The following is a 12,306-nucleotide window of genomic DNA, read 5'->3' as shown; positions in this document are numbered from 1 at the left end:
TTGAGGAATGGAGATGGACCTTTCATATGGTGTACAGTATCTCCTCCTCATTTATTGGGAACATGACGTTATATTGAGGAATGGAGATGGACCTTTCATATGGTGTACAGTATCTTCTCCTCATTTGTTGGGAACATGACGTTATATAGAGGAATGGAGATGAACCTTTCATATGGTGTACAGTATCTCCTCCTCATTTGTTGGGGACATGACGTTATTTTGAGGAATGGAGATGGACCTTTCATATGGTGTACAGTATCTCCTCCTCATTTGTTGGGAACATGAGATTATATTGAGGAATGGAGATGGACCTTTCATATGGTGTACAGTATCTCCTCCTCATTGGATAGGAACATGACATTATATTGAGGAATGGAGATGGACCTTTCATATGGTGTACAGTATCTCCTCCTCATTTGTTGGGAACATGACGTTATATTGAGGAATGGAGATGGACCTTTCATATGGTGTACAGTATCTCCACCTCATTTGTTGGGAACATTAGGTGAAGGGATAAATATGATTACTTTCTTCTGATGAGGAATAGAGATGATTCTGTCATATGGTATACAAAATATAAACAATACATTGGGCAGTTGGGTAGATACGTTGATGATGGGGAATAGTCTGGTTCTCGATGATTTTCTCGGTATATTACTGAGAAAATGACAAAAAAGTAAGATAGTAATTCTTGTATGAAGTTTTCTGATTGACTTTTGGGATCAGGAAGAACTCTGTTTAACCTGAAAGAAAACTGGGCTGATATTTATATGGGTATTCTGCCTTCCTCTGGATGAACTTTCACTGTTTTTTTTTTACTTATTTTCCTCTTTGGGAGAATTTGATGGACACATACCTTTTCTGAAGGGACAATGTATATACATACTGTAGTTTATAGGAGGGATGAGGCATTTACAGCAATAAAGGATTTGCTTCAAACTCTTGGCAGTTCAGGTTAGCTGTGCGGGTGAACTGGTTATCTCATTTGCCTGTCTGCCGAAATAAATCCCCGGCCACTATGACATCTTTAATTTTTATTTTGGGTGACTTTGATAGACATACTGTATATGTGTCCTCAACTATGTTGCAATGTAAATAAATACTTTATACCAGTGGCGGCTGGTGCTCAAAATTTTTGGGGGGGCGCAAAAAGAAAAATGTAATAGGTATTGCTTCGCGTCAAAAAACGCAGTAAAAAATTACGTGACTTTGAAGTCATGGTACAGGCATGGCATAGGTGATGGTACAGGCATGGCACAAGTGATGGTACAGGAGATGGTATAGGCATGGTACAGATATGGTATAGGCATGGCACAGATATGGTATAGGCATGTCACAGGTCATGGTACAGGAGATGGTATATGCCCCCTTTCAATGCAGAGACCAGCGTATATGCCCCCTTTCAATGCAGAGACCAGCGTGCGTGCCCCCTTTAATGCAGACATCAGCGTGCGTGCCCCCTTCAATGCAATGAACATTGTGCTGTGCCCCCTTCAATGCAATGAACACTGTGCTATGCCCCCTTCAATGCAATAAACACTGTGCTGTGCCCCCTTCAATGCAATAAACACTGTGCCCCCTTCAATGCAATGAACACTGTGCTGTGCCCCCTTCAATGCAACTGTGCTGTGCCCCCTTCAATGCAATGAACAATGTGCTGTGCCCCCTTCAATGCAATGAACACTGTGCTGTGCCCCCACAATGCAGAGTTCAGCGTGCATGCCCCCTTCAATGCAACTGTGCTGTGCCCCCTTCAATGCAATGAACACTGTTCCGTGCCCCCATCAATGCAGAGTTCAGCGCGCGAGCCCCTTTCAATGCAGAGCGCCACAGCATTGTCCCCAATCACTGCAGAGCGCCACAGCATTGTCCCCAATCACTGCAGAGTGCCCACAGCATTGTACCCCAATGATTGCAGAGTGCCACAGCATTGTCCCCCAATGATTGCAAAGTGCCCACAGCATTGTCCCCCAATGATTGCAGAGTGCCACAGCATTGTCCCCCAATGATTGCAGAGTGCCCACAGCATTGTACCCCAATGATTGCAGAGTGCCCACAGCATTGTACCCCAATGATTGCAGAGTGCCCACAGCATTGTCCCCAATCACTGCAGAGCGCCACAGCATTGTCCCCAATGATTGCAGAGTGCCACAGCATTGTCCCCCAATGATTGCAGAGTGCCCATAGCATTGTCCCCCAATGATTGCAGAGTGCCACAGCATTGTCCTCCAATGATTGCAGAGTGCCCACAGCATTGTCCCCCAATGATTGCAGAGTGCCACAGAATTGTACCCCAATGATTGCAGAGTGCCCACAGCATTGTTCCCCAATGATTGCAGAGTGCCACAGCATTGTACCTCAATGATTGCAGAAACCAGCGTGCGTGCTCCCTTCAACTCAATGTACTTACCTGGCGGCGGCTTGGCTATCGGCCGCGGCTTCTCCCCTCCTCAATCCTTCGTCCTCTTCTGCGGCGGCGGGAAGGGGAGCGGCGGCGGGAAGGTGAGTGGCTTCTCCCTCGTCCTCTTCTGCGGCGGGAACCGGCGGGAAGTGAGCGGCGGTGACGGTGAGTGACTGACGCACGCACCGGCACCGCCCCCATTGCGACGTCAGCGATCGATGTCCTGGATGATGATTGGTCCAGGCTGGAGACTGGACCAATCACAGCCAGGATATCACGAAGGTGGGGGTGGCCAAGCGCTCTTTCCTGCGCCCAGGTTACGCCCCGAGAAGGCAGCCAATCGGCGCCTTTCTGGGTCGTAAACCCCACCCCCCCTTTAGCCACCACATAGGCCGGCAAAATGATTTTTTTTTTTTTAGATAACTTTATTGTTCTTTTTTGTCATTTTTTTCCTTTTTTTCTAAGGGGGGGCGGCGCCCTGGCGCCCCCTATGCACGGGCCGCCACTGCTTTATACTCACAAAAGTATTACTTACCTGTTTCTATATGTAGAGAAGATTCCTCCAGTTTAATTTTCATAATCGGCTTCTCCTCCTCCATAGACTGCTGATCTCCACTCACCAACGTCTCTTCTTCTTCCTCTTTAACCTCAACTTTGATGTCCTTTGGTTCTTCACCCTAAACCCCAAATATGACAGAATACAATAGTAAAAAAGGAATAAGAGATTATATATTGTTAAACAATCTCAAAGTTTAGAATTATTTTGGAGTTCTATGTCTCAGTCCCATCTACCTGATCATGGTGTGAATAGTCGTGATCTTCCTTTATGGAATCCCAGGAGTACAGAGAACCTCCCTCCTCCATAGACTGCCCATCTCCCCTCACCGACGTCACTTCTAATTCCTCTTTATTTTCAACTTTGATGTCTTTCTGTACTTCACGCTAAACCCCAAAGATGACAGAATACATTTATAAAAAGGAACAAGTAATTACATAGAAGAATGTCATTTCATAGCTTAAAATTCTTTTGGTGCTCCAATTGCTTAGTACCATCTACCTGATATGGTTGAGCATAGTTGTGATCTTCCTGTGTGGAATCCCGGGAATACAGAGGACGGGGACATCTCTCTGGTGGGTTCCAATTACTGGATCCATCTGTAGGAAACAACACACACTGACTGAATACATTGTTTCTATGTGTTTATCAGATGATGGGGGATCTAGGTGGATCCTCCGTACTGCTCTCTCCTTTACAATAAAGTCTCCTCTTACCCGGTGATGTGAGGGGCGGCTGATTCTCCATCATGACGTCCTTGTAGAGATCCTTGTGTCCTTCTAAATACTCCCACTCCTCCATGGAGAAATAGACAGTGACATCCTGACACCTTATAGGAACCTGACACACACAATGATACAGTCACCATCCAGACACATCCCTTGTCTGTTACTGGATAATGTCCCAGAATTCCCGGCACCGCTCACCTCTCCCGTCAGCAGATCAGTGATCTTATTGGTGACGTCTAGAATCTTCTTGGCACTGGTTACCTCTGTTGTCAGGCCGTGAGGTGGTGGCACTTTGATGGGTGAAGACAACTTTCGGGTGATAATGGGATGACTGGATAATTAAATTATTATTATTTTTTTTTTTTTTAATCCTATGTAAAGAGAGAAAGTAGCAATTATCACCACAGACTTCCCAGAATCCTCCTCACCTCCTCCTGATCTATACAGGACTCTCCTCTTTGTAGATGGATAATAAACTGAGAATTATCTGGAGTGAACTGGGATGAATAATGACTGCACAGAGTTCCTCCATAGTTCTAGCACTGTAGATCTATATTAACTATCTCAGTTCGGGTCACTTTCACCCCAATCCTGCCCAGGCCAATTTTCATCCTTCAGTGCTGTCACACTTTGAATGAGAATTACTCAGTCATGGAACACTGTAAGCAATTTAATTTTTTTCTTTCGCCACCACTGTGCTTTTTACTTTTTGCAATGTAAGTGGAGAAATACAGAAATATAGTTTTTTTTTCCAGTTTCTGTTATAAAATCTTGCAAATAAATAATACTTCTTCATAAATTTAGGGCAAAATGTATTCTGATACATTTCTTTGGTAAGGAGAACAGACTGTAAGTGGTAACATTACCCCTCAATGAGACACACAGAGGCACTGTTAATGATTTCATATTCCTATGAGGAAAATATCTTATGTTGGATGGTTCACTGAATGTTATTTCTTCCATACATGGACATTTAAACACCATGCTGTGTGGATTACGGTCTATATGGATGATATATTTCTCAATTGGGATTTCACTTGCTAATCACAAGCCCTGATTGAGTGGAGGCACTGGCGCTTGTTGCAAATCCTGCCCTGATTCGGACTCTGCTCCGAAATACTACACAGGTGGCGTCGGCGTACCCCAGTAGCCGCCTGGAGTGATTAAAATAGCGCCACACTTTTATATTTGTAGGACGGCACAGTGACTATGGAGGAAGAGGACGGACATGACGGGGGGGGGGGTTACTGGGTGTATATAGAAAATAATATCTTATTACCTCATCTACTGCCAGTTCCAGCAATGTCTCCTCTCTACTTCTCCCAACTCACCTCTGACCCGGAATTTCCTGTTTATCTGTGCAATCACTTCCTGTCTGCTTCTAAAATCACTTCCTGTCTGTGCGGCCATTCCGTGAACATAAGAGTGCGACCTTGTGTGGAACAAGGGAATTGCAGCTTTACCTCTAAAGTATGTGGAGGACATTATGCATTGTTCCAGTGATTGCAATGATATAATTAGTCCACCCAAAAAAACATTTCAGTGTTTGGTATATTCTAGAGAGTTAAACCCCTTCACAGCTTCTTATATATCTCAGACACTCTGTTGGTGAGGTTTTGGCACCGAGTTCCTGAGTCTACTCCGCCAGTGAGCCCATTATGATGGGTTCCCTCCATTCCATTCATCTTCATTCCATGTCTCGCAGTCCCTTTCCCATCCTCCTTCCTTTCATGTTTCTTGGTCACCAGCCATCCTCCTTCCTTCCATATCCGTCAGTCACATTCCCATCTTCCTTCCTTCCATGTTTCTTAGTCACATTCCCATCCTCCTTCTGTTCATGTCTTCCAGTCACATTCCCATCCTCCTTCGCTACATGTCTTTTAGCCATGCTTCCATCCTCCTTCCCTCCATATCTCTCAGTCATCCTCCTTCCATCCATACATCTTCGGTACATTCCAATCCTCCTTCTTTCTTTGTCTCTCAGTCATCCTCTGTCATTCCATGTAATTCAATTATATTCCTATCCTCCCTACTTCCATGTCCCTAAGTCACATTCATGTCCTCCCTCCTTCCATGTTTCTTGGTTATTCTCCTGTTCTCCTTCATTCCATGTATTTCAGTCATATTCCTATTCGCCTTCCTTCCATGCCCCTTAGTGACATTCCCATCCTCCTTCCTTCCATATTCTTCCAGTCACATTCCCTTCTTCCTTCCGTGTCTCTCAGCCTCAATTACTGTATATCATCCTTCCTTCTATGTCTCTCAGGCATCCTTCTTCCATCCATTTATCTTCAAAACATTTCTGTCCTTAGTCCTTCTATGTCTCTCTGTCATCCTCCTATCCTCTATCTTTTTCCATGTCTTTCAGTTATATTCCCATCCTCTTTCAGTCCATGTCCCTCAGTCACATTCATGTCTTCTTTCCTTTCATGTCTCTTGTTTATCCTGCTATCCTCCTTCATTCTATGTCTTTTAGTTATATTCCTGTCCTTCCTTCCTTCCATGTCCCTCAGTCACATTCATGTCTTCTTTCCTTTCATGTCTCTTGTTTATCCTGCTATCCTCCTTCCTTCCATGTCCCTCAGTCACATTCATGCCCTCCTTTATTCCATGTCTTTCAGTCACATTCCCATCCTTCTACATCCCTCAGTCACGTTCCCATTCTCTTTCCTTCCATGTCTCACAAGCAAATTCACGTCCTCCTTTCTTCCATGTCTCTCAGTCTCACTCCAATCCTCCTTCCTTCATTGTCTCTTGGTCATCCTTCTTCCTTCCAAATCTCAGTCACATACCTGTCCTCCTTCCTTTTCATTTCTCTTGGTTATCCTCCTATCCTTGTTCATTCCATGTCTTTCAGTGACATTCCTATCTTCCTTCCTTCCACGTCCCTAAGTCACATTCCCCATCTCTTTCCTTCTATGTCTGTCAGTCATCCTTCCAATCCTCCTTTCTTCCATGTCTCTCAGTCACAGTCTCATCCTCCTTCCTACCATGTCTTACAGTTCACCTCCTGTTATTCTTCCTTCAACGTCTCTTTGCCATATTCCCATCCTCTTATCCTCCATGTCTCTCAGCCCCTGCCCACCCTCTTTCTTTCCATGTCTAACAGTCATATTTCTGTCATACTTCCTTCTATATCTCTCAGACTCACTCCCATCCTCCACCTCCATGTCTCCAAGCCACATTGCCACCCTCATTCCTCCTATGTCTCCCATATCTTCCAGTCACACTCCCATCCCCCTTCCTTCCATGTCTCTCGGTCACATCCTATCCTCCTTCCTTCCATGTCTCTCGATCACATCTTATCCTACTTCATTCCATGTCTTTCAGTCACTTTCCCATCAATCTTTCTTCCATCTCTCAGTCACATTCCTATCCTCCTTCCTTCCACATGCCATAGTCATATTCCCAATCTCTTTCCTTCCATCTCTCTCAACCTCACTCCTATCCTCCGTCCATGTCTCTCAGTCATCCTCCTATCCTCCATGTTTCTCAGTGAAACTCTAGTCGTCCTTCCTATCACGTCTCACAGTCTACCTCCTGTTCTTCTTCCTTCCATGTCTCTCTGCCATATTCCCATCCTCTTTCTCTCCATGTCTCTCAGCCCCTGCCCACCCTCTTTCATTCCATGTCTCACAGTCACGCTTTCATCATCCTTCCTTCTATATCTCTCAGACTCATCCCCATCCTCCTTCCCCTCCATGTCTCTAAGTCACATTCCCACCCTCATTCCTTCCATGTCTGTCAGTCATCCTCCTTCCTTCCATGTCTCTTAACCTCACTCCCATCCTCCTATGCTCCATGTCTCTCAGTCATCCTCTTATGCTCCATGTCTCTCAGTCATATTCTTGTCCTTCTTCCTTCCATGTCCCACAGTCTACCTACTGTTTTTCTTCCCTCTATGTCTCTCGGTTCCCTGCCCGCCCTCTTTTTTTCCATGTTTCACAGTTCCGCTTCCGTCATCCTTCCTTCCATATCTCTCAGACTCACTCCCATCCTCCTTCCCCTCCATGTCTCTATGTCACATTCCCACCTTCATTTCTTCCATGTCTCACAGGTACACTCCCATCCTCCATTCCTCCATGTCTCTCAGTCCTCCCTCCTTCCATGTCTCACAGGCCCTCTCTCATTGTCACATGCCCCAAATCCCTGTCTCGGAGTTATGAACCTTCTCTTTACACAGGCGGGGGAGCTCCATCCACTTTTGCTCTGTTGGCACTGTGCTGGCGCTGATAATATAAGTGGGGGAGATAAGCCTCAAGTCCAGAACCTCAAGTTATTATAAAACAGACACACGCCATTTTAAAATAAATTAATTTTATGTCATACAGTAAGTGAACACAGTGTAAGCAAAATTCAGACATACTGAACCACTCTTGGGCACACCGAAGACAGAAAAACTCTATGGCATTGGATGTTACGTGTGGTCACAAGGTAAGTGTGACCACTTTCAACAGAGTACAAATGACAGTCTCAGACACAGATAAACTTCAGGACAAAGGATAATTTTTAAAAGATACAAACTCTTCCATTATTACAAATGCTTTTCTTCTCTAGGGATAAGCTCCCAAGGTCTACTGTCCAAGTGAAACCTTTCCCGTACTCTAAACACAAAAAATGACGCTCATTTATGTGAATCCTCTGGAGTTTAGGAGAGGTCCTGAGCGACCTATAGTCTTTTTGGGGGAAGATCTACTTTCCAAGTGAAACCTTTCCCCCACTCTGAACATGGAAAAAAAACTCACCCATGTGAATTCTCTGGAGTGGAAGAAGGTCTACATTCCAAGTGAAACCTTTCCCGTACTCTGCACATGACAAAGGACGCTCACCCATGTGAATTCTCTGGAGTGGAAGAAGGTCTACATTCCAAGTGAAACCTTTCCCGTACTCTGTAAAATGAAAAAGGACGCTCACCAATGTAGCTTCTCTGGTTTATAAGAAGCCTTTTCCTTCTAAGTGAAACATTTCCCGCACTCTGCACATGAAAATGGTTATTCACCAGTGTGGCTTCTCTGGTGTGTAAGAAGCCTTTCTGAGTGAAACCTTTCCCGCACTCTAAAAACATAAAAATGTAAGTTTAACCATAAGGCATTTTTGGCATTCAAAAAGTGCGGCTTTCCGAGTGAATGTTTTTCCGCACTCTTTCTTGGCATAAAAAAAGACGCTCACCCATGTGACTTCTCCGGAATATAAAAAATGAAGTAATTTATTATTTTAAGAGAAACCATCTCATATTCTGAGAAAGGAAAAGGACGCTTCCCCTTCTTTCAAGGTGAAAACATTTTCCTCACACTGAACTGTAAAAAGGACGCTCTCCTGTGTGTTTTTTCTGGTGTACAAGAAGGGTTTCTTTACGAGTAAAAGATTTCCCGCACTCTGAACATGAAAAAGGACTCTTGCTCATGTGTTTTCTCAGATGCGTTAGGAGGATTCCTTTCTGAGTGAAACGTTTTCCACACTCTGAACATGAAAACGGTTGCTCACCAGTGTGGCTTCTCTGGTGTGTGAGAAGTTTGTCTTTCCGAATGAAACATTTCCCACACTCTGCACATGAAAAAGGACGCTCTCCTGTGTGGCTTCTCTGGTGTAAAAGAAGGGGTCCTTTCTGCGTGAAACATTTCCCGCACTCTGCACATGAATAAGGACGCTCTCCTGTGTGGCTTCTCTGGTGTAAAAGAAGGGGTCCTTTCTGCGTGAAACATTTCCCACACTCTGCACATGAAAAAGGACGCTCTCCTGTGTGAATTCTCTGGTGTAGAAGAAGGTATTCTTTCTGAGTAAAAGATTTCCCGCACTCTGAACATGAAAAAGGACGCTCACCTGTGTGCGTTCTCTGATGTGTGAGAAGCCTTGATTTCCAAATGAAACTTTTCCCGCACTCCAAACATGAAAAAGGACGCTCTCCTGTGTGGATTTTATAGTGTGTAAGAAGGTCTCCTTTCTGCGTGAAACATTTCCCGCACTCTGCACATGAAAAAGGACGCTCTCCTGTGTGGCGTCTCTGATGTATTAGAAGATTGTATTTCGCAGTGAAACATTTTCCACACTCTGAGCATGAAAAAGGGCGCTCACCCGTGTGACTTCTCTGGTGTAGAAGAAGGTTTCCTTTGTGCATGAAACATTTCCCGCACTCTGCACATGAAAAAGGCCGCTCACCCGTGTGACTTCTCTGGTGCACAATAAAGTGTTCTTTCACACTGAAACATTTCCCGCACTCTAAACATGAAAAAGGACGCTCGCCCAAGTGAATTTTCTGATGTGTAAGAAGCCCTGATTTCCGAGGGAACGTTTTCCCGCACTCTGAACATGAAAAAGGACGCTCACCCGTGTGAGTTCTCTGGTGAACAATAAAGTTTCCTTTCACACTGAAACATTTCCCGCACTCTGGACACGAAAAAGGACGCTCGCCTGTGTGTTTTCTCTGATGTATTAGAAGGTTTTTTTTCGCAGTGAAACATTTTCCACACTCGGAGCATGAAAAAGGGCGCTCACCAATGTGGCTTTTCTGGTGTGTAAGAAGGTCTCCTTTCTGCGTGAAACATTTCCCGCACATTACACATGAAAAATGGCGCTCACGCATGTGAGTTCTCTGGTGTTTGGTAAGAACACTTTTTTGAGTGAAACATTTTCCGCACTCTGAACATGAAAAAGGAAGCTCACCCGTGTGACTTCTCTGGTGAACAATAAAGTTTCCTTTCACACTGAAACATTTCCCGCACTCTAAACATGAAAAAGGACGCTCGCCCGTGTGACTTCTCTGATGTGTAAGAAGCCCTGATTTCCGAGGGAAAGTTTTCCCGCACTCTGAACATGAAAAAGGACGCTCCCCAGTGTGGCTTCTCTGGTGTGTAAGAAGGGAAGATTTTACAATGCCATTTTCTGTCTTACAATCCAAAGACTGAATAGGATTTTCTTCTGAGGAATTCCAGACATGGCGTCCATCTGTGTGAAAGAAGAATATTATTCATTATAAAACCACATTCATTCTTCATGTTTTATGTCTCATCTGTTGGTCAAGTGGTCAGCAGCTTCACAGAAACATCATTACAGCAAAATCAATTAGAGACCAAAACAGCCACAACACACTGGTGATGTTATACTATGAAAAAGACACCGAAGACCTCAACCTCATTTATTGGGGACATTGAGGAATGGAGAGGGACCTTTCATATGGTGTACAGTATCTCCTCCTCATTTGTTGGGAACATGACGTTATATTGAGGAATGGAGATGGACCTTTCATATGGTGTACAGTATCTCCTCTTCATTTGTTGGGAACATGACGTTATATTGATGACCTTTCATATGGTGTACAGTATCTCCACCTCATTTGTTGGGAACATGACGTTATATTGAGGAATGGAGATGGACCTTTCATATGGTGTACAGTATCTTCTCCTCATTGGTTGGGAACATGACGTTATATTGAGGAATGGAGATGGACCTTTCATATGGTGTACAGTATCTCCTCTTCATTTGTTGGGAACATGACGTTATATTGATGACCTTTCATATGGTGTACAGTATCTCCTCCTCATTTGTTGGGAACATGACGTTATATTGAGGAATAGAGATGGACCTTTCATATGGTGTACAGTATCTCCTCCTCATTTGTTGGGAAGATGACGTTATATTGAGGAACGGAGATGGACCTTTCATATGGTGTACAGTATCTCCTCCTCATTTGTTGGGAACATGACGTTATATTGATGACCTTTCATATGGTGTACAGTATCTCCTTCTCATTTGTTGGGAACATGACGTTATATTGAGGAATGGAGATGGACCTTTCATATGGTGTACAGTATCTCCTCCTCATTTGTTGGGAACATTGGGTGAAGGGATAAATAGGATTACTTTCTTCTGATGAGGACTAGAGGTGATTCTGTCCAGGGGAGGGCTGGCATCCTTAGGCCTGGAGGGCATGTCTAGTCGAGTGGCCCGTTGAACCACTAAATCAGCTCACCATCCATGCCCACCTGGTTTTATATTGGGTATTGATGTTATGAAGCAAGACAAATATGACATGGCATGACCCCGATCTTGTTAAAGAGCCGATGCAGCAGCTCATTACACATGTGATTGGCTGTGTCCAATCACAGCTGATCACGTGTAAATGTGGAGAGCCAGATCAGCGGCATCTCCTCGCGGGGGAGACCTGTACAGGTTATCAGAGCACAGCATTACAGTGCAGCCTCAGCATTGCCCAACAGGTGACGCCAGTCTGTGCCTATCAGTGACACCAATCAGTGCTGCCTTTCAGTGCCCATCAGTGCTGCCCATCATTGCATCAGTGCAAAACAGTACTGCTTATCATGTGGAAGAAATGGACTGGATGGCGGCACTCCAATCATGCTATGACTAAGCATCTGCTTGAGTGTGAAATGCATTAGCTGGCAGTGTCATCATCTCTGCTATGGTATGATCATCCTTCATGTATTTTTGTATCTTTTTTTCTTCAATAAAGGACTAATTTTTTGGAGTGCCATCATCCAGTCCATTTATTCCACATACTTCTGTTGCAACCAGGGTGTGCACCTGAATTTCCTTTCTGAGGCTGTACTTTGAATGGAGGCTTTTTGTCCTGGAGCCATACAGTGTCTTGCTAGTACTCCTTATCA

At 44.4% G+C, this 12,306-nt stretch overlaps 1 protein-coding gene across 1 annotated transcript in view; it reads right to left on the bottom strand.

The window, feature by feature from the left end:
- The window catches only part of LOC309564412 (uncharacterized protein), a 1,531,146-nt gene that overhangs the window by 449,389 nt on the left and 1,069,451 nt on the right, over window positions 1-12,306 (bottom strand). The window contains 1 exon segment of the mRNA XM_082269040.1: window positions 9,039-10,093. Coding sequence (XP_082125166.1) covers window positions 9,039-10,093 — 1,055 coding nt within the window.

The sequence above is a fragment of the Pelophylax lessonae genome (genome assembly GCF_965119305.1).
Source record: "Pelophylax lessonae genome assembly, chromosome: 9".
Classification (NCBI taxonomy): domain Eukaryota; kingdom Metazoa; phylum Chordata; class Amphibia; order Anura; family Ranidae; genus Pelophylax; species Pelophylax lessonae.
The sequence above is the reverse complement of the archived record's forward strand: the minus strand, read 5'-3'. Positions and strand labels throughout refer to the sequence as shown.